A 27849-nucleotide genomic window follows, 5' to 3' on the forward strand; every position below is an offset into this window, starting at 1 on the left:
GTGAATGAAACTACATAAACAGTGGAGTTTCACCTCAGTGTTAGGCCTCTTCATGGTTAGATAGAAATAAAGCAACAAAAAACTTTTTTTAAAAAAGACTGTACGTATAAAATATACTCTGAGATAACAGTTATTGTGATCTGAACACAAAAGGTAAAATGAAATGTACAAGTCAGGCTATCTGACATTTTAGATTTGATTTTTGTGAGGATTCCAAGTTTACAATCACTGCGGAAACACAGACAAAAGTGATACCTTAAAAGTAGACTTAAGAGTTGCATTTGAAGATAAAGCAAACGTGAGTTCAGGTTTGTGCATCTTTCGGTGTCCCCTGTGGGCAAAATAATGGATCTCTGTTTCTTGGTGTTTTTTAAGGGCAGATGTGGAAGAAATGATTTCTGACCAAAAAATATCTTACCTTGTGGTCAAGCATGCAGACAGAAAAGGTGCCCTTCTCATAACCTTCCCACCCCAACAACAAAAACTTAAGGCTCATACGTTAGGCTGATAAAAACATGTGGTCCATTGAAGGCAATTTTTTTTGTCAAATTTCAGATGATGAATATTATGGGTTTTTTTCTTATTCTTGAAACCTTTTTTTAAAAAAAATATTATTAAGCACATTTTAAAGCAGGTCTCCATTTTCTTATGTCCCTCCTCGACAAAGTTTTTGTTTTCAAGAAAGGACTGTTGACATTTTTGATTCATTGATATTGGGGGAAAACTCACAGATGATATGTGAAGTTGTTCTCCAAAGATTTAGACTTTTTTTTAAGCATTTAAATCCCTTTTTTTTTTAAGTAAAATGTAATGTTAGGGGTCACGTAACATATGCCACAATGTCCCAGTAAGTTCTGTTTAAAATGAAATACCAAAATACAATTCGGTCAAAGTGTGAGTCATTTAACCCAACAATAAATTGCACTGAACATTCAATTCTAATGTATTTCTAAAAATGTTGGATTTCAGAAGGCAGCCAGAAAACCAAGATGTCTCATTTTTATATAGCAATGTGGATGTTTGATACAGCAAAAAACAAACAACAAACACTGTTCTCCAGCTATTTGTTTTAAAGTAATTTAAGCATTAAATCAACTAAAAATATATATATTAAAAGGTTCCGTTTGATGGCTGCGACACACAACAGTAGTGAAACAATTTGATGTCTTTGTATAAGTTAGTCCATGTACTTTGCCATTTTTTCATTAGAAAGAAGTATAATGTAATAATTGTTAAATTATCCAGTCGACTTTTTTTCTCAATGCTTTTTTATTATTTTACGACAAATATCTGCACAGCACATCCCTAGACAGTCAGACAGAATGACGTCAGTCCTGTCTGGCTCGCGCCAGGGGTGGTGGGGGTTATTGGAGGCGCGCGGGGACGTGTGTGAGCGCGAGAGGAAGAAGGAAAAAAAACTCAACCATCATCAACGCGCTGGTGGTGCGGGGTCACGAACTATGACCTTTATCAGAAGAAAACCAAAACAAACATTTTATAAAAAAGCAGAGAGCTTTAAATCCGTGACCGCCGCCTCTCGAAGGTAAGTCTCAGTGTCGGTTTGAAAACCGTTGAAAGCTCAACTGAAGACACCGGACGATAAAACAGCCTAGCTAATCTTCAGGCTAGCTTGTTAGCCTGCCGATGCGGTGCTTCCTTCCAGACCGATTCTGGCACCAGGGAGCCGGGGAAGAAGCTGAAAGCAGCGCGCTTCAATGCTCTGCTGTCAGTTAAATAGACTGTCAAATTAATTATTAACATGCGACTCTGTTGTGGACTTTAAACAGTCCTTGTATGCTCCCATAACCAATCCAAATGATTGATGCGGGCACAGTCAGCTCTTGCAGCAGCTCTTGTTGTGGTTACTTGTGTTCAGGAAAGCTAACTGCTGCAGATGAACTCGACCCTTTTACCTTTGCCATCCCGGTGACAGCTGCGGGTTGAATTTAACATGACAGTAAAACGCCGTGCTTTTATAATTCACATAATTTCAAACACATATCCTGACAATGCTGTGTTAAATATGTTTACTGTTCATATATTTATTTATCATAAAGATTGTCAGTAGTGTCTTTGGCTGGGTGCCAGGTTCTCCATTTTGTTCTATGTTGTGATGCGTCTGGGTGAGGATGTAATGATGGGCATGCTGTTCGACCAATCGTTCAACAATGTGAAGCAGCCTGCTCCTCCCTTTGGTCAGTGTGCAGCCACTGCAGGCTCATAAATCAGTTCACTGTTCTGCTATCAATACGTTTTTTTAATGCAAAACAAGAAAGACAGAAGTTGAAACAGTCAAGTTTCTCTCTGAATCTGTTTTTTGTTTCATGTAAACAAATACAAAACAGTATGAGATAGTTGTAAGAGAGGCTACTGTTGAGATATTCACAACAAATAGTGGTGATTTTCTGTAGTAGGACATACCTGTTGTACACTTTTTCTTTTGTTTTTTTTTTGTTATTGTTGTTTTTGTGCCTTTTTTTCTGGAGAAGCTTGGCTCATGATATGTCCTCTCAACAAGGAATGAAAAGGGAAAAAGAACTGCAACGAGAAAGCTACTGTATTCAGCAATAAAGTCACAGAAATCAGACTAATCACCCCCCAAAAAATCCTCAACATAATACTTGAACTAACTAACTAACCAGCTGTGGTAAGGCTCCCAGCACTTGTGGGTGATTAATGTCTGTGGCATCATTCTTTACAGACCTCACTAATGACCTCACACCATCATGACGACCAACCCAAATCTACCCCCTCAACCGAAAGTGGACTCTGAGCTTGAGGCAGAGGTGAGTGGGCAGAGGGAGACTTCCATGATGCTCTGTTTTCAGCCTGTCTGACTTCTTCCAGTTAATGCATATAAAGGCTTTTCTCATTTTAAGTGTACTGTCCTTGCCACTTTCTTTCATGGCTGTATGATCAGCTCTCTTGTTCTGTTTCCATAGAGACAGACCTCTTCAAGGCACAGGGGGAGACTGAGCAAGCACTTCTTTACCTTACACAAATGTATTAATTGTAATCAAAATGTGTTTATAATTATAGGGGCCATGCTCTCCTTCGGATTCAATGATGAGTGAGTCACCTCAGCGCTTTCAGATCATTTCCACTGAGCATACCACAACACCACAGCGAATACAGGTGATTGCTCTCAGAACTATTGTCTCTAGAGAATGTGATAATTCTTCCTGCCAGTCAAAGTTGGACCAATTGTTCTTACAACATGTGACTCATGTCTCCCACCACCATTGTCGCTGAAATCTTTTTTCCTTTTTCTTACTTTAATCCTGTCACTGAGTTGTCATTTACACCTCCCTCTTTGTTCTGTCACCTTCCCCCATCTCTAACACCCTCAGATTGTAACTGACCAGCAGACAGGTCAGAAGATCCAGATAGTGACAGCGATCAAACCCTCTAGTGCTCCGAAACAACAGTTCATTCTGACTGCAGCTGACAGCTCAGGGGCAGGCAAGGTTATCTTGGCCTCACCGGAAAGCCACAATGCCAAGCAGCTCATCTTCACTACTGCAGACAGCCTGATGCCAGGAAGAATACAGGTACACTTCACCCACAGTGTGACCCTCTGAGTGACAGTTTTTTCAATGTCTTTGATATTTATTTACATTGTGTTATAATATTCAAGAAAGATGACCTGTGTTTGACTTTGGTTTTCAGATTGTCACAGATCCGGTGTCAATGGAGCGGTTGTTAGGGCAGGCAGGAGACCTGGGCCGGGCACAGCCTGTAGAGTACTGTTTGGTGTGTGGGGACAAGGCTTCAGGTACTGTCGTTTATGTTTACTAGGAATCAATCATTTAAAAAAAATGATAACTGACAGATTTATTTCAGGGTTTGTTTAAGGACACAAAGGTAATCTTATTTTAAAAAAGTCAATCTTGAAACCTGCTGACTGTCTGTAGTCCCAGGCAAAACTCCCTCCTTCCAGCATCTTGCTGCAGAATGTCAGAGGAACACAATTCTTGTCTTCTTTATTTATCATCTTACAAGTTTTAATAACCTGAAGTCAACAGAAGAAATGTTGTCTTTAAATGTCTAGTTTGAAAATACTGACTCAGATATTTTTGTTTACTGTCCTAACATAATGTTCTTTTCATCCTTCTTTGCCTCTGTATCCTCTAGTGGCTGTCGTAATTTGTATTATTGCTATGAGGGATAAAGTTTAGAACAGGGGTCTGCAACCTTTACTTTCAAAAGAGCCGTTTTGCCTCGGCTCACCTGGATGACAGTCATTTGGGAGCCGCAAAATCTACTTTGTCTTTACATTAAGACAAAAAAAGTGTATAACCAGGTGAATAATTATCCAAACGAGAAGTTATAGTGTTTATAAATTTGTACATGTGATTTCTTAGTTTTTTATTTTCATTAATTTATTTAATTTATTTTTTAATAAATTTGCAAATTTTAAAAAAGAATTTTTTAGTGTCATAGATTTTATACATTTTGCAAAATTTGGTAATTGAAAAAAAGATCAAAAATTTGCAAGATAAAAAATGAATTGAAAAAATGTGCAAATGTGAAATGTCATGAACTTGCAAAAAAAAAACTAAATAATGAAATTTCAAAATTTTGCTAAATTTCCAAAAATTGTAAAAACTTTCTAAATTGCAAAAAAGAGGGATTTATACAAACAATTAAAAAATTTGCAAAATCTTTTAAAAAAATTGGGAATTCTTTTTCTTAATTTGCAAAAATGTCAAAAATTGAAATAAAAAAAAATAAAAAATAAAGCTTTTTTTCAAGAGGTGATGCATTTTTAGTCCAAATTTTATATTGTGATTTTACTAAGTATCTGTGTCGTTATCATTAAAATATTAAAAGCCCTTTATTTTAATAATATTTTTAAAGCTACCAGGAGCCACTGCAAAGGAGTCAAAGAGCTGCATGAGGCCCCAGAGCCACAGGTTGCAGACCCTTGGTTTAGAAGAATGAGTCAAGTGAAGCTTTGTAAATCATTAGTTATGATATTAAATTGGCATACTGAGTGCTGCACCCTCCGATAAACAACACTGCCATTTAAATGCAAAATCAGATTTTTCCAATGTTGGTATCTGTCTAAGATCAACTAAAGAACTTGTGATTTCCGACTGTTGGTAATGGTGTACAGTGATTTCAATCTGACAATACGATTTTACTGCACATGTATCATGCACCAAATCTCAGTGACTCTCAACTATCTTGACACTTTGGCGGCTTTTCTTGCTCAGGTCGTCACTATGGAGCGGTCAGTTGTGAGGGCTGTAAAGGCTTCTTCAAGCGAAGCGTGAGGAAGAACCTGACGTACAGCTGCCGCAGTAAACAAGACTGTGTCATCAACAAGCATCATCGCAACCGTTGCCAGTTCTGCCGGCTGAGGAAATGCCTTGAGATGGGAATGAAGACTGAGTGTGAGTTTGCATCAACAGTGACACTCAGAAGCAGGTCAGGTTTCATCTGCTGAAAGTGCTGAAAGTTTAAAAAACTAAATTCTTTAAGCTCCCTCTCAATATCTTAATATTTAACTGTTGAAGCTGTCAGTCTTTTTTTCTTTCTGCTTGAAGTAGTTCAGTGTAAAAAACACTTCAGAATCCCCTAAGCAGTGTTTTAAGTTCAAGTCTTTCAGTCACTTTTTCTTACAATGTGATTTTTGTAGTTGTGTAACAGTTTCTGTGGCTGTTTTAACCTCAGCTGTTCAGAGTGAGAGGAAGCCAATCGATGTGTTGCCCAGAGAGAAGCATGCCAACTGTGCAGCCTCCACCCAAAAGATCTACATCCGCAAGGATCTTAACAGTCCACTCATCGCCACGCCAACCTTTATCTCTGATACAGAGACTGATGGATCCAGGTCAGTGGGGTGCAGATCTACAAGTTGACCTGATTCTCTGGCTCTGCTCTTTATTCTTTCACCTGTTTTTTCTACCTTCTGTGATAATGTTTGTTATGCTTGTTCTCTCGTGCAGATCCAGCCTGCTGGACCAGGGGATGCTGGTAAATATCCAGCAGCCAATCATTCAGAGTGATGGAACTCTATTGCTGGCTGCTGACTCAAAGGTACAGCTGTTAATGTGGTCACAACAAATATCACATCTGCCTGTTGTTTTTCCTTCTGCCTGTGTTACTTTGTTATAATTCAAACTAATATTTCCAAACTTAACAAAGTAAAAGCAGCACATTTCCTTCAGGTTTATATCACGCATTGTGTGTCAGTGGTGCCATATTTGAGATGGTATGCATTCTGTATTTTGTTTTCAGATGGAGTCTGGACAGGGGGACCTGGGGACACTTGCCAATGTGGTCACATCTCTGGCAAACCTGAGCGACTCATTGAAAGAGAACCTAAACAATGGTGATACCTCTGGCAGCCAACAGGAGGAGCAATCTGCCAGTGAGATAACACGGTCAGTCAGCGTTGCTAGAGGAGAGTGTTTGTTGTGCTATTTACAGGACGCGATATCTCACTGTAATGAGAGCAGGTTTCAGGTACCAGGTGGATAAGGGTTTCTCCTTTTCAGAGTCAGAGTGGTTAGTCATCATTTTGACGTAACCTATCCCCTTTGCAATCAAATGTTGTCATACATCTACATCACTGCAATAAGAAACATTCACTGTCAACAACACAGAAGCAGATATTGTACTAGAGCAGCTTTATTCTGAACAGAGAGAAAGAGGACTCATCAGAGCATGAGAGGACTACAGAGAAGAACTGAGCTCTCTCATTTGTTTTTATCTTATCTTTAAGTTCACATTTCTTTTCTTAAGTGTATAAAAATCAGGTCATTTATAAGTTTGTGTGATGTCCACAGTGCCTTTGACACCCTGGCCAAAGTTTTCAGCCCACCTGAAGATGACGTTGAACAGAGACTGGCAGATAAGTCACATTGTGTTAGCGGAACAACCATTCAGCTGATTGGTCGAGACCAGGAGACGCCCATTATCGAGGTGGAAGGCCCACTGCTCACAGACAGCCATGTCGGCTTTAAGGTGCTTTTGATCAAACAGCTCTTTGTTTTTGTCATTTATATTTCCTTTAACGGAGCTGTGAGGAGTTTCTAAGATCCTGCAAAAGTCTCCCTTCTAGATATATGCCTGAGTGTAATCCACACTTTAATATGAGATTATCAGAACCAATATTACAGGTTACAGATTATTTCAAAGTGCTACTTCTTAGCTTCCTGATCTGGTCGAGTAAGACCTGATTGATTTGGTAACACAAGTTTAGTAGTGAGAAGAGAGATCTGTGTTTTTCTCTGTGATTTAATTTTGTTGTAATAGTGGACACAGGAGCCTTATTATCAGTTAGAAAAAGGACAGAAGAGCGAAAGAAAGCTGAACAGGAGAGTGACACAGCCCAAGCCAAAGGCTGAAACAATGGCTAAACTGTTTGTGATAATGTCCATTCCAACCCACATGCAGCAGTTATTCTGCAGTGGTCTGTTCAAACTTGAGAGTCTATCAATAAAATGAAGAGTGAGGTTACGTTAGCTATACTTGGTAGATGACTGAAAGGACATAGCTAACCAGGATTTACTAACGTTACACATTACAGACATATCTTAGAGCACCAGGCTGCCAGCTGCACTAAATATACAAACTGACAATGTTTACTTGATGTCACGTTAGCCTACATATACGTCGGAGCACCGGGCTGCCGATAGCACTACATATAGCCGGCTACTATGTTTGCCTGATGTCACATTTCAAACCCTAGTGCTATGCAACTGTACTGATATAAACCTTACCTCAGCGCAGTTTTCATGTATTTCCTCCCCCTTTTCTTCTTCACTGCCTGTCTGTCTCTGTGTAGTTGACCATGCCCAGCCCGATGCCTGAGTATCTGAACGTGCACTACATTTGTGAGTCAGCTTCCAGACTTCTCTTTCTGTCCATGCACTGGGCTCGTTCCATCCCTGCCTTCTCAGCACTTGGGTGAGGTTGCGTTTGATATAAGACGGCTTAACATTAAAAAATGTCTTAAAAAAATGAGCCATGCATCAAAACTTTAAGTTTTTGTAAGGGTTGTCTCCAACCGCCCGTTTACAGATGATTTTTCTCTCCATGTGCTCCCTTTTTATTTTTTGTTCTTTGTCTTGGTCAGTCAAGAAGCACACACCAGCCTGGTGCGAGCCTGCTGGAATGAGCTCTTCACTCTGGGTCTGGCTCAGTGCTCTCATGTGATGAACCTGTCAACTATCCTCACTGCCATCGTCAACCACCTGCAGAGCAGCATCCAGGACGGTATGTACTGTAATAAAATGTACCCAGTTTTTTAGTCGAACAGCTCCCAAAGATCACAAGAAGAGGATCCATTTCTCAGTTTAGCATTTGTTCTGGTCACAGGTAAGGTTTACAGCGCCAGTCCCAAAAGAATGAGCCTCGATATCTGAGAGCAATACAATTTAATAACAATCATTGCTACGTCTACCAGAGGTTGAGTTTAACTAAACACCCGAGAGTAATTGGCCAAAAAGTATGCCTGACACAACTGTCTCAACCCACAGCTGGTGTCAGTTTTCAGAGAGATGTGCTATCAAAGTGTGTGACTGTTGAATCAGAGCATGGAGCTAGGAGACTGGGTGGAAGTTTACTCAGGGTCAAAGAGACCTCAGACACGAGCTGGAGACAGAAGCTAACCTTCTATCTGCCAGATAAACATACATCAATCCTGAACATGGCATGTAACTAGATTGGAATGCTAGTTTACGTCAATTATTCTAAAAATATTTAACAAAACGTCACCAGCATCACTCAGTACGGAACACACATAAAATCTTTTATAACAAAAGAAACTTGGAGAGGACTAAAAATGCTTTGTTCTTTCATTTCTTTGTGTCAAGTCATAGATAAAGGATAATAATGTGTAATATTATAAGATATTGGAAGGTATTCTATACTACTTTACATTCCAGCGTGACTTTTAAGAGCTGCAAAGGTGTCACATGAATGTGAACTGTTGACTTTTGTGCTGACTGACAGAAAGTAATTTCTGGCTTACTCCCAATATAAAATGTTTTGTTGTTTTACAAGGAGATAACAAAATATTATGAATAATAAGTCTCGATGAAACAAAGCCTTGTCATCTTTCTCAGATAAGCTTTCCAGTGAGAGGGTGAAGCAGGTGATGGAGCATATTTGGAAGTTCCAGGAGTTCTGTAACAGCATGACGAGGCTGGACACCGACAGCTATGAATACGCCTACCTGAAAGCTATCGTGTTATTCAGCCCTGGTGAGAAGTTGGATTTGTATTACTACTAATATAAGTGACACCTTTGATCCGTGAATAAAATCATTTAACAAGTTAGTGTGAGAAACAAATAGACCATTTTGTATTGTTTTTGACTTGTCAGATCATCCAGGTGTGGACAGCAGTGGGCAGATTGAGAAGTTCCAGGAGAAAGCTTTAATGGAGCTGCAGGACTACGTGCAAAAAACTTACCCAGAAGACACTTACAGGTAAACACACACCTTCAATTTAAAGAGCTTGACATCAGCTACTATTGTTGTGAGGTCATTCAGTTGTAAATCTAAGACAGAAATTGTAAATTGCCTAAATTGTGCATGCAGTTAGAATCTGATTCATGTGAATTTGTTTCCTCAGGCTGACCCGCATCCTGACTCGTCTCCCAGCACTTCGTCTCATGAACTCCAGCATCACAGAGGAGCTCTTCTTTACAGGCTTAATTGGTAACGTCTCCATTGACAGCATCATTCCCTACATCCTCAAGATGGAGACAGCTGAGTACAACAGCCAAGACTCTGACCCAACAGACTGACAGCCGGTCACTCAAACACTCCAGCACCTAGTGCTTTCAAATCAATGGTCAGCGAGTCTCCACTTCAGGTACGCCATCTGTCTCCCATGGGGTTAACTGATGAACCTGGGTCTGAAACCCTAAAAGGGGGACCCTTTGTTATCCAGTGATGTATGGTGCAAAGTCATTCAGGAATCCTTAGTAGATGTAAAGAAATCTGGCACTTGAAAGCCAGAATGACACTTGGAATGTTTTCTGAAGCTCAGGCAGTTTGGTTATCTTGAGTTTTCTGGCCTAAACACAGTCATTCTCGACTGAGCTAAAAAGGAATCCTCTGCAGCTGCAGCTGAACTCATCTCCTTTATTGTTCCTTTAAACACACCACACATATTATTTTATGAAAGAAGCCTTGCAGATCACTTTACTTTGTCATAGCCTTAAGGTTTATTTTGTCTGTCAGATTATTTAAGTAATGAGCTTTTTGAAAAAAGAAATACAACATAACGTTTACATTAAGTGCATACTTTCAAAGTTTGCTTCAGAAAACATCAGTTAATATGTGTAAGCCATATTTCAATGAGAATGCAGTTGAAATATGCTCGGTCATAACGTTCTCTTTTTTCAATGAATGAATGAATTTGAGCATCCAAGTTTCTAAAAAGTTAAGTTATAAATCCACAGAATTTGAATAAATTAAAGATGACAGCTAGATATATATAAACATATATACTCAAGAGCTAAAACCTCCGTTAATTAACCCATTCCATTTTCATACAAGGCAACATTAGTGCAGCTTTACTCTGAGCCCATAAGAGCAAGATGAACTCCTGATGTATTTTTTTTTCTTTAAATTCATCTTTAGATTCACATTTTAAAAGGTCTTATCATCCAATAAAGCAGTTAGAATACTGTTTTTATTGAAAGACATCCCAGAGGTTTGTGAGTTTAAGAGTGTTATGTTGAGGTACCTTTATACCTAAGCTATCATGAATATGTTGCTAAAATAACCTGTGCAATCACCTCATCCCTTTTCTCTTTATGACAATCAACTCTGTTATTTCGTCTGTCCCATTTTCTGTCATGAATGTTTTGCTCTTCTTTTTTGTGTGTATTCATCAATGGCAATTATTTCCTTTAAGGAACTAGATAATCTTAAAGATTTTAGTCTCAAAATGTTACTTATGTGTAGCTATGCTACTTTTTTGTACTTGTGTTTGTATTATTGCACATTGCTCAGTGCTCATCAGTCAGCTTATGTGGCATTCCACTGTATTCATGCTGACTGTAACCTTTTTTTTTTTTTTTTTTTTCAAATAACTTTACTTTGTTGTGGACAAATTTGCTTTTTTGCATACTAAGTGTACTTAAAGTACTTTTGGGCAGGTTTCCCTAATTAAAAAAAAGAAAACCTGGAAGCTGGCCTTGGGTGTCATAGATGCCATGGAGACTGTATGAAGATGTGCATCGACTTGCTTACATGTGTAACAGTTTAAATGAGCATTAGCAACATGAATGATGAGGGGATGTAAAGAAGTAAGCAAGGCTCGTGTCAAGTTAAATCGTGTTTATTGTTGTTTTTGGGTTTAAAACCCACAGAGACTGTTTGTACAGGCCCTCTCTCAAAATGGCCTTTGTTCATGTAATTTCATAAAAATGAGTGCATGAGTGTTTTTAAAGGTTTTATATACTTGTGGCTGTCTGTCCTTAAAGAGCATTTTTATCATTTTGTTGTGCATTGCAGTGCATGAAGAAGTTGCTTATGTGCATTTTATTAAATGCTGTATGATTTTTTTTTATCATTGTGGCTCTAAAATATGTAACATGAGCGGCTCCTGATAAGAGGATGTTGGATCAAATCTCCGCTTTGTGGATTTAGTATTTTTTTTTAAAATATGTACTATGTTAATGTGCTTCAATCTTCGGTTCATGCATGTATAGGGCCTTCCAACATTCAACAACATTCAAACAATAGTCAAGCTCTGCTCAAGGTTGTCACAACCCTACATTTCTACCTCAAACTGATAAAGACATTAAACAAATGTATTAACGACTGAGCTTCTGTATCAGCATTCCACTCTTTAAAGCTGGCTTCTCTGAAGCCGCACATCATAAAAGAAATAAACAGTTAATAGTGAAATATGAAAATGTCTGTGTTTGGAATTGCTGGGAAGATGGGGTGTTTGGGGTGTTTCTGTTAACTATGGCCAATGTCTGACTGCCACATATAACAAAATTATCACACCTGAAGCCTTGAATTTTATTGCACAAATTTATGTCCCAATTTATCAAATCTTATTCAAGCACACACACACACACACACACACACACACACACATATATATACATATAAATGAATAAATGAATAAATGAATGAATGAAAGTTTATTTTGAAAATATAGAAGAAGAATAATGTTATGGAAACAGCCAATATATATATATATATATATATATATATATATATATATATATATATATATATATATATATATATATATATATAGCGAAAAAATTGAGGAAAGAAACACCTCCCACGCCATGCGGTTGACGTCATCAAAAAGCGCCGCTGTGTACTTGTGTAGTTCATGCGTTAGAGTGTAGCTCTCAAAAGGACTCAAAATGCCTATGAAAGGAAGGTTTCCGATAAGGAGGACGATTGAATACCTCCAGAAGGGTGATATAATCTTGAAAAACAGAGTGAAGATCATGACTGTCAACTACAACACGCATGGAGAGCTCAGCGACGGAGCAAGGTCAGAGCTAAGAGCAGCTAGCTCACATTATGTTGAGATGTTCAAAAACGGTGTCAGGTTCTGCATCATTGATTTTATGCTAGTTGTAGTACATGTAATGAATGGAAGAAGTGTTATTCATTGTGTTTCGTGTTTTGTTTATTTCTTCCTTTGCTGTGCAGGAAGTTCGTTTTCTTCAATATTCCTCAGATTCAGTACAAAAACCCTTGGGTCCAAATCATGATGTTCAAAAATATGACACCATCACCGTTCCTGAAGTTCTACCTGGGTGTGTAGTTGCTTGCTTTTTTTCCTCCCAGAACTTTTATTTATACAGCAACATGCTAACAGCTGATTTCCTGTTCTGTTACAGATGATGGGCAGCGAGTTCTGGTGGATGTTGAAGGAAAGGACCACAAGCAAATTGCACAACATGTGAAGAAGATTCTGGGCAAATCAGAGTAAGAAATTCTTCCATGTCTTGAAAATTAAGTGTGATTTGTGTTTCACAAAGGCCACATCACTATTGTCTGTTACAAGGACACTTGCAACCGGTGGGACTCTGCGTTGTTTTATTTATGTGTCACCAAAGATAACAAACACCAGGATCTTGCCCTGGGCATCATTTTATTCTATTAAACAGAAAGACAAAGCCTAAGAATGGGTTATGATTAAGCTTTAAACAACCAATACCTTCCTCTCATAAAATAAGGGGAAGGTAAAGAGGCAAACCAAACACAAAGGAAAAGAACTTTTAACAGTGAAACACATAGATATAATTTTTAACATGTTACACATGGATCCTGAGGGTGTTAGGCAACAGTAGCTTGGTGCTCCTAAATGACCAATGATAATGATGTGTTATTGCAATACAGGGATTCCATGATGATGGATAAATTGCACGATAATCAAAAATAATACATCAAGATATCTGATTAACTGAAAAACATGCCTAAAAGGTAAAGAACAGGATAAATCTCATGAGTGTCACCATATGCAGTCATGAATCAGTGATGCAGTGATTCAGATTGGAAGAGAAACCTGTGTAAGGCATCGTTAAGCTTTATCTGAAAATATTTAGAACTAGTGCAAATGATACTGTATAACTGTGTCTTACCAGTCTGGACCATGAAATGCTGCACTACGGCTGAGATTTTGTTCCAAGATTTTGGGGATTGAAGATCTCCACTTTATATTATTATGAAATATTACTGGGACAGCTCAAATTTCCTATGAAAACAATAGGCATTAAAATTTATTTGACATTGTGATAATGATGATTAAAATAATTATGAATTTATTGATATAGCATCTTTGTAGTTTTGATGTACAGATGCACAACAACAGAACTACTATTGAATAAATTAAGTCAGCAATTATACAGTGCAATTCTAAATAAGGGGAACAACCTCAAAATGTACCTCAAAGGTAAATACATTAAAACCCATCAGCAGGAGAAGAGAACCCAGGTAGAACAAGAACCTAACAACATGGACTGAAATAAGCTAGCATGCACAACACAGGATCAGCTAAAAGGAATATGGTATTTGAAGCTTTGTCAGGGCTTTTCCAGTGACGTTACGCAGATAAAAACTATGTTTTATTGCAGGGATCAGAAGATGCATGTCTGTATTAATGTTCTTTCTTTCTTTTGACAGAGAGTTGTTACAAGCCGAGGCTCAAGCCAGGATGCAGGCCTCAAACCCAGCCAACTTTGGGCCAAAGAAGTACTGTCTGAGAGAGTGTATATGTGAAGTGGAGGGCCAAGTGCCGTGTCCTGGCACCACGGCGCTACCAAAAGAGATGACGGGAAAATACAAGGCCCAGCTGGCAGCAGCAGCGCAGGAGTGAGAGGCTGAGGAGGAGAAGGTGTGAATATTGTACACAAACTGGACTTTACTGGGACATTTTAATGTTACTTTGTATTTTGTATGATTACATAAAGGAACTAAAAACATTGCATATTTTGTGCACATGTGTTCCTGAATGTGCTCTGTAAGTGGGTGTCAGATGCTGCAGGCCATGGCACAGCAAAATCTTTTCTACACGATGGATTCCTTAGTCTAGATTAGGATAACGTAATCTTATTTATCTGACATGGTTGAAGAAACCAAGCACTGTGAGTGAACCCTGAGATATTCTTCACTGGATCTAGCTTGGAGTGACTGGATACAGATCTCACTGATAAACAGAAAAAAAGCCACACAAACATTTTCAGAGACATATTTTTATTGTTCAGAGATGACATTAATAAAATGATGGATGTGAGTCATATTTTTAGTTTTGCAATTATATTACCTGCATCAGTGTTACTGGCTAAAATCAACTGCTAACACTCAAGTAATTTCGACAACTTAAATCATTTACAGCTTCACATGTTTTGCTTAAAGTTGGAGGTGGAATTTAAAGACAAGCACTGCAAAGATCAAAAGACTTCACAAAACACTGTTTAAGTTTCTGAAAAGAAAAGTTGACTTTTTAAAACATCTGGAGAGAACTTTGATAAATTCATGACAGAACTTAGCAGCATTGTTAGTAATAATACTTGCTGGCATTTATTTAGTGTTAAGAAATCTGACGAAAAACTATATGACTTAGATTTTGCTTTGACCTTAGTTGATCTTCACAAATATGAAACACAGGATTTCAGCAAGTTTGGGTGTCTTGGTCATTGATTTTAGTTTGCCATCAGTGTGCCATGACAAATAGTGTTGAGTTGATGGTGAGTCCTGGGTGGATGATTTCTGAAGTGAAACTACTGAACAGACAACATGCTTTACATACAGATCTCATTTGACAGCATGGAACAAGTGCTGTCAGATTTTATCTAGATGTGACAAGAAGAAAGCAGACGGTTACAACAGTTCACCTGCTCAAAATAAAGACAGCGCTTCAATACGGACACATGAATCATGCAACACAAGTGCTCTGTTGGGTCAGTAGTGCCACTGTTAACAATAAGATCACAGCCTGTCAGGGCTTCACAGCACAGCAGGGCATGGAAAATGTTTTGTTTGCTTGGCTTACTGCGGCATCATGAATACCTCGCAAGTACAACCGTGCTAACATGACACAGACAGGATGCACAAAAATAAGATGAAGCGACTGAAATAGTTTGAATGACTTGAAGATTTTGATCTAAATCGTGCACAAGAACACAGAGGCTATCCTGCTCCAGTTCACTCGTACAGAATTTTTAGTTTTTTTGTGATAAGTTCATGAATGAAGGTGACATTACAAGATCAACAAGGATGGCTGAAAGCACTGTAATGTGCCTTTAATCTCTCTACTACATCAATAACTCAACAGACACAAGCCTTAAAGAAGTCACCTGTTTGAATCCATGGTTAAAGCTAATTACGAACATGATGCTCAGTTGTTTTCAAAAACCCAAATATGGACATAAAATTTAAACTTCCGTTGTTCCTGTAAATGATGAGATGGTTGTTGTGTTTGAGTGCCGTTAGTGTCAAAACAACACGATTACTTACAGTACACGTAGAATCAGAAGTAAACCACGACACATTACACTTTCCAAAGCCTGTGTGCAGGTCTATAGTGAACATGGTTGTTGAACGGTTGTGTAGTATATTGAGTCAGGCTGACGATTAAAAGTAAGGAAATAAAATCTTCAGTTGGATACATCAGGGGTTAGCAGGGTAATCCTCTCCATCTCCGATACACCTGTCAATAATCTGTTTACTGATGGGAGAATGAAGACATCACCTGAAATATCGCGGACCAACTCTGATTCTGCTGTGCTGATTTGATCCTTTAACAAATTAATGTTATAAATGTGTGAAGCACCCTTTACTTAAATCTGTGACAAAAAACTACCTAGAAACATTCATTTTCATACATGGATTAAGAAATGTGCAGCAATAGCTTCATAACTCCTATTTGTGTTACATCAGCCATATTTACATTTTGTCTAAATTACACGCCCTGACTTCCTGAAGACCAACAACAATCTGGCTGTTCCATAAAAAACTTTTAACGTGGCACAGTTCCCTCATCATTTTTCTAAAAGGGTTAATAAATTTGGCATCATGCCTGCTCAGTACAAACTGGTTTTCATTTGCAGTGTTCAAAATTGTGCATGCTGGGAAATGTACCAGCCCTCTGCAGTCCTGTACAGAATAAGTGGTTAAGCAAGATTTTTTTTTTTACCCTGAAATTAAAGGTCACTCCAGGATATCAAGCTGTAAAATATTTATTTGGGGGCTGAATTAATTGCTGTGTGATTCAGGAGACCTCACCCAAACTTTAGTCAGTGGGCTCATTAGTCGTGAAACTGAGCTGTTCTCACAGGACTTGGTAAGTAGTAGGTTTTTATGGTGGGGGGGCTGGATTCTCAGAAAGGTGTCAGTGCTTTTTCTTCTGTTCCTGTAAGGTGCGCTGTAGCTCTCTGAGGTTCTCTGACAGAAGCTCCACTTCATCCAATCGACCACTGAGCTTGGCATCAAAAATGTAAGCCCTAATGTTGTCAATCTGCTGCAGCAGCAGCTCCTCCTCTATCACGTCCACGTCAGGCAAAACTTCGTCATCCTCGTCCCCGTCGAAAGGGTTGGTTGAGACTTCTGGAGAACCCCCGGACGCATCCAGGAAAGGGTTTCCTGCGTCAGTATCATCCTCTTCAAAGGGGTTGCTAGGAGCAGCATCACCCTGTTTATCCTCCTCTACCTCTTCTTCGTCATCAAACGGGTTGTACTCTTTCTTTCCGTTTGCTTCCTCTTTGTGCTCCCTCTTAATGTCCTCAAAGAAGGGGTTGGATGGATCTTCCTCAATGGGAGTGGAGTCCTCCTCGTCGAAAGGGTTCAGGGATGAGCTGTTCTGTCCTTCACCACCAGGTGGAGTTACGTGCCCCCCTAAGCTCCTCAGCCTGGGAGGTGACTCCTCCTGACTTGTGAGAGCAGGGAATGCTCTGAAAGAGGATGGACTTCTCTCAGCTTTAGGAGTCAACTCCTCTGCTGGAGTGTCTTCTTCTTGGAAGTCACCTACTGGACTGATATCCAGAGACCTTTCCCAGGTAGAGGGCTTTGTGGAGCCCACGGTGGGGCCCCATTGTTCCCTCTCCTCCCTTTCCCTTGCTTCTAGCCGTTGGAACTCCCCCTGCTGTAAGCTCTCCTCTTCAGCCAGCTTCTGGGAGAGCGTGATGGCCAGGCTGGTCTGCTGCTGGTCGTACTCATCCTGCAGCTGACGCAAGTTCTCCTCCAACATGGCCACCTCGTCTGTCCTCTTGGCCTCTCGAGCCTGACGCAGGAATGACTGGATGTTCTCAATCTGCTGCAGGAGGGGGTCCTCCAGCTCTGTGCGTGTATGTGCAGAACCTGAGGATGGAAGCCAGCCCCCAGCTTTTGTCATGCGTGGTGCTCTCGGGGCCTGCGGGATTTCTCCATTTGTGTTTGGAGATGGACGGTAGCGCTCAGACTCCTGCCTCTTCTTCTGGGCCTCCTGGGCTGCCTGATTAGCAGTAAAACACAACAAGTGTCAACACTTAAACACTTAGAAACCTGCTACATCCATGAAAACATCAGTTAAAATCAGGATGTCAATTCTCACAAGTCTTTCTTGTTGGAGCCTCTTGTCTTGTTCTTGTTTCCTCTTCTCTTTCAGTTCTTCATATTTGTCCTTAGTGGGTAAAGACATCAAACCTAACAGCTTCTCCTAAAACAACCAGGACACAAGAAATGGGTGAAGGGCCAAAAAAAAAGGCTTAAAAAATTACTGCCTGGAAAAAAGACTGTGTAGCCTAATATGGAAAATATTTATTCCAGTTTCAGAGATGGAAGGTGTTTTTCTCACCTGGACGAACAGTGTGGCAGAATAGCGAATCATTCTCTGCAGCTGGAGGGCTTTTGGATGCGGTGGTGGATCATCTTTTGCATTCAACGTTAAAATCTTCTTACTGACAAAGAAACGACAAAGAACTCAGTTTTATCTTGGAAAAAAAAAACACAAGACTTCTGTTCCGTTTTAGAGCAGTCATGGTGTACCTCAGGGCATCAATGAGTTCGTAGTATTTCTGTACTTCCAGTCTCAGTCCACTGGCTGTGTCAAGGTTGTACGTGGTTTCTCCGGCACTGTGAGAGCAGACATCCAAGACAGCAAGAATCAAGAATCTAAATATCTAAAAAAAATTTTTATATCAAAGATAATTCATTTCATTTAAATAAGTTACTTGAGAGACTCAGCCATTCTGATGTACTCTGGAGCCTTTTCATCCACCTTCTCCATGCACATCCTTAGCCTCTAACAGGAAGAGGAGGATTTAAAAACACAATGTCAAACACTGATTTACTGAAGAATATAATACTATAAACTACCCACTATATAACGTTCAGATAGTTTGATGTACAAACCTCGTAAAGCTTCACAACATCAGGCACCCGATCTTTCTCTTCCAACTTCTGCTGCCTCTTTAGAAGTGTGTCCATACAGTGGTGACAGCAGCGAATCTTCTCATCATCCTTCTCCTCCAGCATGGAGGTGACACTGCTCAGGCTGCTGATGCTGCCTCTTCTTGAGCCCATCCCACCACCGCCACTGCCAACAACTGCTGGAGGAGACTGGGAGTGACCAGGGCTTCCAGTGCTTAGAGCTTCTCTCGTTCCACTAATCAGCTTTTCTGTGAACAGACACGTGGGTTAACTATTCTTTACTGCACAGAAAGATGGCTTGACTTCATTTATGAAATGTTGTGCATACGTACGAGCCAAAGGCAAAGGGACAAACTCCATGCACTTCCTGCACATGATGGACCCACAGAGACGACAGTGGTGTCGCCTGTTCCGGATGTTAAACTTGTTTCCGCAGTCAGGACAGAATGGGACATCTGAGTCATTCACCCATGACACCACTGACTTTTCAATGGCTGCAAAGGACCAGTAAGATTCAATAAGTTATTATCTTATCCACATCACATTTACATAAAGAAAGACATCAGCTGTGAAGTATCTCACACACATGGACGAACCTCTGATTTTTGCTGTATCTGAGTTGATCCTGTCGAATGATGTGAGCTGAAATACAAGTTAAGTTCACATTAAGGCTCATCTTAAGTGCAATTTAAAAAGACAATGATGCTTTTTTTTAACCCAACCTTTTCCAGTCTAATGATGAGCTTATTGACTTCAATGACATAGTGATCTATCCTGGCTGCCCGGTGTTTTTTAAAGAAATCCACATGACTCCTGGTTGCTCCTGAAAATGCAAAAAAAAAGACAAAAACTAAATCTTATAAACTCAAATACTGCAGAGTGACTCCAAAGCAAAAGAAGTGGAATTTTACTTCTATCTAATTTGTCTTTATGCAGTCTCACCCAGTTCTTGGGGCTCCCACATGTAGGGGTCCACGCCCCCATAATAGAAAGACTCATAACTGCCTGTATCCGGTCTGTCTTCTCCATCCCTCTTCAGCAGCTTGTCCTTGGCTTTCTTTGCCTTTTGAACCAAACCTTTGCACAAACAGAATTAGGTCACAGCTTTAATGTTTTTGTAGAAAATTCATGAAAGATTTTAAAGAAACACAAGATAATGCGAGTTGTGCAGCTCACCCTTTCCTGAAAAAATAACCACTCATTTTACGTCAAGTTGTGTCATCAGTCTTAACAAACACATATTCCAGAGCAAAACAACTTCAACTAAAAAATGGTCTCCAAGTTTCAAAACTATTCTAGGATTCACTGCCTCTTTGCACAGTTGCATCAGAAAAAGTTGACAGTTCTTCCTGCTGAGTTTTCCACACCTCAACCACTGCAGTGTCCTTAAATGCAATTTAACTTAACCTCTTACAAAACCTTTTAGCACATCCACAAGGCTTCAACTGCATCAAACCATTGTATTTATGTTTTTTTGTGGTTGAAGTTAACTTCAGATCCACAATACTCACTTTTGAGCTGTCCCCTCACATGACGGTCATCCCCAGAGTGCTCCTCCTCATAGTGGTCTTGGAGTTGGTAGAAAGATTGAAGGTCCTTCAGGCACAGAGGGCAAAGAAAACCTTCCTTTACTTCTCCAGTGCCCTCAAATGGGGAAGGGTAACTTGAGGCCATGACAGCAGTCAGCTGTGTTGCTGGAGAGGAGATGCGAGGCGAGAGATTCCTTCTGAGGTGCACATGTCATGGGTTGTGCACCTCACCGCATATTAGTTCCATCTTGCCAGACAGCCTTTGGACGCTGTGGAGCAAGGAAGAGCTGATTGAGGATGCACTGTTGTAACGAAACGGTGACGTGCAATTTCTCTGTCTACATAACTGTTAATCATTGTGTTAATATGTAGGTAACTACTGGTTATTTAAATAACATCCACGAGTCAGTATTCAAACCTTCAGCCAACACTAAAGTCAAAACTGCAAGTGCTAGATGGAAGTGTGGCTAACAAGCTAACGTTACAGCAGACTGAAATAATAACAGGCATTTGAAATAAAACATTGTTTACAGTTATTAAATGCTAAAATGTTCTGTGTGCTAAACTGAACAGCAAAGTTAACGCTGCAGATCTATCAACAGATGAAGTTTGCTTAGACGATCAGCAACTATAGCGTCATTTAACCCACCCAGTCAGTTCAATTCAAACCAAGCAGGATGAGAAGTATCCACTTTTTTTGACACAAAAGCGCACGATTTTCCTTTAAATACAATCACAGTATATATCTAACTATCTAACGGCTACAGCTATCTCCTTAACTGTTTGGCTAATGTAAGCCGCTGTTTTACTAAACTGACTGAAACGTTTGCTAACGATGCTAACAGCAGGTCTCGCTTGTTTAGCAATCGCTTCTCCAACCATCCGCACCAAAACACCAGTAAAATAACCCAAAACAGCACAGAAACAAACACAAGCTAAATGATTAATACATAAATTCTTTAACACTTACATAATGATTCATCAAAAAATGTGTGGTTTACAATTGAGCTTCTTTTTGACAGCTCGACAACACCAGCAGCAGCCCTGCCTGGTCATGTGATTAGCATCCAGTCTGTATGGGACGGGAAGAGGGACAAACCACACGGAACACAATCGCCCTCAACATTCATGACGGGAAACTACACTACACAAGTAAATTCGTAATTTGATGTCGTTTTAATCTCAGAATTATTTTTTCTTTAAACATTGTGCATACTTAACTTTCTCTAAAACCCGTGAAACTTGCATAGTACTTCGTGTCAAACAGTATAAAAACGTCCTGCATTCACTTTGTGCTCACAATTATCTGCCCATTTTCCCTTTATTTTTTAAAATGAAAATAATGTTGAAGTGTATCTTTTTTCTATTTAAATAAGCATTTTTTATGGTACACACGTATATACTGTCCACGTGAAATGTAATCAATGGGGCTCATAGGATTGAAAAAAAAAATATATATATATAAGTATAATGTAGAATGTATTTATATGGCACACAAATGATATTGATTCATGTCTCTTCTAGTTTGTCTTCCTGTAAATCACATAATTAATTTATTGTTTTATTGACATGTTAGTTCTGCAAGTTTTAGGACATGAAAAGGGCATTTTAATTATGTAAGTACATGGCTAGTTTGAAAGTAAGGAGCCCCTGGCTCCTTGTATTTTGTTTTATTTCATTTTATTGTTTATTGACAATATACTCTTTATCAATATACAGTTTGACCTCAAATTGTGAGAGTCTGATTGTGTTACCCTATGGCTTTTATGGTAGCTGTAGCTATACCAATTTATCAAAGGCCTTTGATAAAATTGATCATGCCTTGTTGATCAAAACCCTCCATCAAGTTGGTTTATTAAAGCAAGAAGCTTCCTGGTTTAACAACTGTTTGTCAGACAGAACTCAGTGCATGCAGGTGGTACGCTCCACTTCTTCCTTTTTAGAACTTTTGTAGGGGTGCCCCAAGGTTCTCTACCAGGTCCCATTTCATTATCCATGTATTTAAACAACTTAGGTGAAAATTTGTGGGATACCACGTATCAATCTTGTGCCGATGACACTATCATCTATGGTTGTTCAGCATCTGTTGCACAAGCTTTGAGATTCCGTAGTCAACTTTCAGTGGCATCCAGTCTTGTTTTAGGGAACAAAGATTGGACATTAACACTGATAAAGTAAAGCTAATGTGGTTTTTACATTCAAGTGGACAAAAAGCAAATGTCCCATCAATTTTAAGCTACAAGAACTTGGAATTTATACTTGAGTGCAGTCTGTCTTTTAAACCACATATTGCCAAGTTGGCCTCTAAACTTGGGATAAGTTGGGATTTTATTACAGAAAATGTGTTTTATTGGCCTGATCATCCTTTTGAAAGATATCCTGATCTTAATGGGTTATCTATCTGGTTACATAAAAGTTAAATCTTGTTTAGTTTCAGCAAAGTGAAAACCAATTAAGAAAGTATGTGAAGTGTGCTGTGTACACCTACTTTCTGGGTACTTGCAATATCAATTAAAGCCCTCGTCTGCAAAGCCTAGGATGTATATAATACTACCTGAATAGGGCAAAACCCAGTTTGACCACCTTGTCATGGGAAACATAGTATGATTTGAAAGTACGTCTCAGGTTCTTAGCTAGAAATCAGGACCTTGGTTGTACTGTATCAAACAAGGGAAGTACTTAATTTTTTGTTTTTTTGAAATGATTTTCTGATTTTTCTCATTCTTTGCATTCATTGTATGAACTGGTTTAAGCATTTACCTTTCCATGCATCTGCTAAAAAAGGGGAAAACATATCACACTGCAGGAGTAAACTACTTAAAGTCACAGCCACAGTGTGGACATATATCTCATCAAGTGAAAAATTCTCTCCATTGTAGCTGTTCAAAAAAGAAATATGAGATCAGATTGAAGTGTGTTGATTAGCATGCAATTAAAAGCGGAGTTAATTTTTCTTTATTATTCTATGATTATTCATAATTCATCTGAAGTGGTTCATCCTTTATGTTAGATGCTGCACACAGGTATTTCCATCCTTTAAAGCCTACAGTGTGCATGAATGCAGCAGGTAGAAGATGAGTGTGTGTGTTCAGGCAGGGTCTCCAATAAGCTTCTGTCTCTAAGTCACGTGCTTGATGCAGACTTTGCATATTGCTCAGTTGTATGGACAGCAGCTCTGATGGAACCAGCTAGTTTAAACAGAGAGAAGGAAGCTGGCACATCCATCCTATTGAGGAGTATTAGTGTTACAGATGAGACTTAAGGCAAGCTGAGTGTTTAGCTGGGCTGCTTAATAATTATTTGATCAGTTTGCAGTAAAGTGGACTTTGATAGTGATCAGAGCAAACCATGCATTTTTACCAATGCGTTTTATTGTCCAACAAAACCCTTGGTGGTTGACCGTAAGGCAATGGTATCTTTTAATTTACAACACCGGGGTGCAATAACTCAATCAATGCAGCAATGAGTTTAAATAAAAAATAAATTTGTGACACATTTAGTTTCCTGTGAAAGTCATTACATTCTGCAGGAGCAGACAAGAATGGATTAAAAATAAAATCCGACTCTGGAGAGATTTTCTTCGGACGTCTGCCACTGATGACTCGTGATTCCATGTGTGCTGCCTCACGGAGGCGACATCACGGAATCCAGAGGACTGACACTTTCACATTTGCTCTTGACTTTGAACAGGTGTGGTTTAATGAACGGAATACAGCATATTTGATTATACTAAATCCACGGAGAAAAGTCAACACAGTGCAGGCACTCTATTGAGGACCGTATTTACATCGATATAGTCACTTTGAATGACATTTTACGCACAAGCTCTCCAGAGAAACATACAGCAAATTAATGTTTGACGCAGGAGTAACTGTCTGCCAAAGCAAAACCGTCGCACGAGAGGATAAATGATCTTTTTCATTTTTAATAATTCATTATGGTCACAGAATTTACACATTTATCAGTTTACAATACAGCAGTAACGCAAAGCAGACTTCAGTGACCTATTCTCCTTCCACTAAATCCTCCTCGGGTGCAAACCGTTTGCCCGGGTGTTGTCTCTTCTCCTCGGTGTGGCTCTTGTTAATGTTGTCTAAAAAGTCGAGCAGCAAACTTGTCTTGCTGCAGCTCGTTGATTCTAGTACATCACAAGGACTGTTTGTGCCTAAATCCGGACTGGACATATCCCAAAACCGTTTCCCGGGGTGCTGCCGCTTTTCCAAATCAGCGAGGTCTTCACCTCCATCTGCATCCACATCCCAGTCCCCCTCACTGTCCTCGTCCTGACGCTTACCTGGGTGCTGGCGTTTGTTATGTAGCACCAGGTAGCGCTTGCCCGGGTGCTGGCGTTTGGAAAGTTCAGTCAGGAGCATTACGGGGTTTTCTGGAATGTGTCCAGAAGTGGAGCGCTTTCCTGGGTGCTGCCTTTTCTGGAACTCGATAAGTGACTGCACTTCGTCTTCGCGTTTGCCCGGGTGCTGTCTCCTTTGAACACCCAAGTACTGTTCATCCTCCTCGTCTTCTGCTCTCCTCCCTGGATGCTGCCGCTTCTCTAACTCCTCCATGTACCTCTTGCCAGGATGTTGTCTTTTTGACATCCATGTTGTCTGAAAGGAAGACTCCTCTGGAACAAAAGAAAAAAAATGTTTAGATAACTTCCAAGTGTTAGAATTTCTCTTCACTGCTTCCTTGACGTGAATTTGCCGTGCGTAAAAGCGCACGAACAAAGTGTCAGTTGTGTCCCTCGCCTTATGATGTTTTGGAGCATATATTCTGTTTTCACATTTAACCACTTACTCAGTCGTTTTTTATTATCATTTTTGATATTTTTACTCTTTCATATAAGTAGTCATCGTTAAACCACTTGAGAGCACCCAAAAGTAGAAGCGCGTCAACGTTTCCGTTACAACCAAAAATACATTTTACGTTTGATAATGGATACAAAACTGAGAAGTTACACAAGTTTAAGTACATCAGGGTGCTGCAAAATGTTAGTTGCTCGTAGAACTGGTCAATGACACATGTTTTACGCACCGTTTCTGCCGTCTTCCTCCTGTATCTTATTAAGAATGGACTTTAACAGGACACTTTCTGCTCTCTGTAGGATGAGGTCGTCTATGGTCACCCGATCTGTCTCATCATCAGCGGGGGGACCCTGTCCTCCACACAAAGACAAGTTGCAGACCACTAGAGAAGCCAAGATGAGCAGACATGTCGACTTCATGGTAAGTTAGATGGTCGTCTGCTGAAGAAATAGAACATAGTCAGTGACACATGTTGGGGTCTGTGATCTTTCTAAAAACAGGCATTACCACTGAAAGTTTCAGTTTAAGAGGTTTTTCTGAAATTTTAAGTTAATCACTCAGTTTGACTATTCACATCTTTAAATTGATCAGTCTACATTAAAAAGCACAAACGACATTCAAACATTTTAAACCAACGTTTTTCTGCAAAAAAAAAATACCCCAGAAAAATCTTGAATACAAAATTGACCCATAAAAACGATGAACCAAAGCAAAAGTACATATAGAAAAAAATGAATTTCCACAACATTTGTGACTTCAGTGCGCCACACTCACCTGAAAAGTATCCAAGTCCTCCTCCGTCTCAGCCTCTGTGTTGCTCCTCTGTATGCTGCGTTCAGCCTCTCGCTGCGGTTACTGACCCGTAAAGGCCAAGTCTAAAGGTATGAGCGGATAACTTCCCGTCTCAGCTTTTATACCTGCTGGTCACTGTCGTCACACCAACGCTGGAGTCATTTTTCAGGATCTCTCGTCTCCAATGATGTCACCAAGTCGTGCGCAACTGGATGTTGTGGATGATCGCTCTACAGGGATTTGATACCGAAAAACAAATAAATGCAGGAATGTGAGACAGACAGCAGGAGGTGCATGAGGACTGGAGGAGATTGATTAGTCTTTAAAATCGTATTCTTTAAATGTCGCAATACCCAAGACATGACTCTCACCAAGTTTCGTGTCCAGGAGGATTCATGTCTTTCAGCGTAACTGTACTGGACACATGGCGTCTTTCACTTTTTATATCAGGTTTCTGTCTCCTTACATAAAGAATATGCTTTTTATGCTTCACAAATAACCTTAACAAAACTTCAGATGATCCCTCATGTTCGAAGCAGGAGAATACATTTATATTTTCATTCATACTCCGAGGTCACAGAACTTTGAAACACACATGAAAGTCTCAGCGTTGTCATTTCTGTAACCATTTAAATAACAGACCAGTAATGTCAGGCAACGTGTTCAATGAAAAATACATGGACATTATTCAACTCATCAGTTACACCTCCTCCTCCTCCTCCTCTAGTGGACTCCCTTCAACACCTTGCAGTTACACCAAGTATTATATCAACTAACTGACACAGTCTTTGTTCTCCAACATTTTACACACTAAAACTTGTTGAAGGTTTGTTTTAAGCTGAATAATAATAATAATAATAATAATAATAATAATAATAATAATAATAATAATAATAATAATAATAATAATAATAATAATAATTTAAAAAAAATTCAACTCATAATGTTTTCATTAACCCTCAACCATCAATGACAAGAAAAAAAAATGCAAATATAGAAAATAAATTATCACAATGTAACAGTTCATGTATTTTGCCTGTCCAATTAGAAAATCCTTATTTTTTCTAGTTTCTGAGTGACAATCTTCATAGTTGGCGGTTACAAAAAGGAAATTTTCCTCTTTATTTTGCACTTCACAAATAAAGAAATTAACGGAAAAATTATGAAAGTAAAGAAAAGAAGAATCCATAGGAAAAACTTTGAGTTCTTTGGTTACAATTCCAGCTAATACTTTAGTAATGTATAAAAGGTTGGATTGTTGTATACACAGATTGGTTTTCACATTCTTTTAAAGTTCCTCTGGCTGTCTCTTGTGTGTTGGTGATGATGCCTTTTAATGACAAAGAAATATCTCTTGTTTATTTGTTGATTGTTATTCCTGTACGTATTTTCTAAATGTAAAAAACCTCAATCAATCAACGCAATCAATCTCTTCTTTGGACATCCAAACACTAGCATTAAAACAGTGTTTTCAGGTATTTAGCGTATCTATGTAGGCATGATTGGTCTCTATGCTAATTGTTGTGTCTCACTGAAGGTCATAAAAAAACTCTGTTTTTTTTCCATGTCATATTACCCCCTGAAAAACTCCCCACTGGAGCTTTAACCTCTTAAAACCCAGCATCCACATATGTGGACATTACATTTTTGCCTCTCAGACTCATGATACTTCATTTTTGAAAACTTTGACCGATTAGCCACATTCAGGGGGACTGCCCACATCATTGGTGAAATCACAACATTACACCCATTTTAGGGAAAAAACTATGTATTTAGATACAATAACACCACTAACAAACAACTAATAGAGAACTTATAACACAAATAATCAAATTTCCTGTAAAAAGACCAAGTTTAGTTGTTGTACTTATTA

General features: G+C 39.2%; 4 protein-coding genes across 5 annotated transcripts; 2 read left to right on the plus strand and 2 right to left on the minus strand.

The window, feature by feature from the left end:
* Positions 1-1349: 1349 nt before the first annotated feature.
* nr2c2 (nuclear receptor subfamily 2, group C, member 2) lies at positions 1350-11866 on the plus strand. Its single transcript, XM_074682163.1, has 15 exons — positions 1350-1543; positions 2702-2786; positions 3040-3135; positions 3351-3551; positions 3670-3775; positions 5220-5399; positions 5680-5836; positions 5952-6042; positions 6244-6389; positions 6795-6972; positions 7796-7917; positions 8087-8226; positions 9078-9215; positions 9337-9442; positions 9588-11866. Exons 2-15 carry the CDS (start codon positions 2727-2729, stop codon positions 9760-9762), a joined length of 1896 nt encoding a protein of 631 aa, XP_074538264.1. The 5' UTR covers positions 1350-1543; positions 2702-2726; the 3' UTR covers positions 9763-11866.
* A 407-nt stretch (positions 11867-12273) lies between these two features.
* mrps25 (mitochondrial ribosomal protein S25) lies at positions 12274-15659 on the plus strand. The gene is made up of 4 exons (XM_074681366.1): positions 12274-12491; positions 12653-12759; positions 12844-12931; positions 14129-15659. The coding sequence occupies exons 1-4, from the start codon at positions 12358-12360 to the stop codon at positions 14319-14321; spliced, it is 522 nt and encodes a 173-aa protein (XP_074537467.1). The 5' UTR covers positions 12274-12357; the 3' UTR covers positions 14322-15659.
* A 49-nt stretch (positions 15660-15708) lies between these two features.
* On the minus strand, positions 15709-21475 carry rbsn (rabenosyn, RAB effector). The gene is made up of 12 exons (XM_074681365.1): positions 21350-21475; positions 20362-20648; positions 19793-19927; positions 19573-19673; positions 19447-19492; positions 19183-19344; positions 18833-19098; positions 18652-18722; positions 18467-18553; positions 18276-18378; positions 18033-18137; positions 15709-17933 (listed from the first exon to the last, which is right to left on the minus strand). Exons 2-12 carry the CDS (start codon positions 20522-20524, stop codon positions 16836-16838), a joined length of 2337 nt encoding a protein of 778 aa, XP_074537466.1. The 5' UTR covers positions 20525-20648; positions 21350-21475; the 3' UTR covers positions 15709-16835.
* A 2813-nt stretch (positions 21476-24288) lies between these two features.
* trh (thyrotropin-releasing hormone) lies at positions 24289-26113 on the minus strand. 2 transcript variants are annotated; one of them, XM_074681780.1, is made up of 3 exons: positions 25959-26113; positions 25414-25621; positions 24289-25003 (listed from the first exon to the last, which is right to left on the minus strand). In XM_074681780.1, the coding sequence occupies exons 2-3, from the start codon at positions 25601-25603 to the stop codon at positions 24384-24386; spliced, it is 810 nt and encodes a 269-aa protein (XP_074537881.1). In that variant the 5' UTR covers positions 25604-25621; positions 25959-26113; the 3' UTR covers positions 24289-24383. The 2 variants fall into 2 exon arrangements, with proteins under 2 accessions (XP_074537881.1, XP_074537880.1); XM_074681779.1 differs by having other exon boundaries at positions 25414-25624; positions 25959-26103.
* Between the last annotated feature and the right edge of the window lie 1736 nt (positions 26114-27849).

Source organism: Halichoeres trimaculatus, unplaced genomic scaffold (assembly GCF_033239565.1).
Source record: "Halichoeres trimaculatus isolate MK-OKI-2021-1 unplaced genomic scaffold, fHalTri1.1 fHalTri1_scaffold_11, whole genome shotgun sequence".
NCBI classification, from domain to species: domain Eukaryota; kingdom Metazoa; phylum Chordata; class Actinopteri; order Labriformes; family Labridae; genus Halichoeres; species Halichoeres trimaculatus.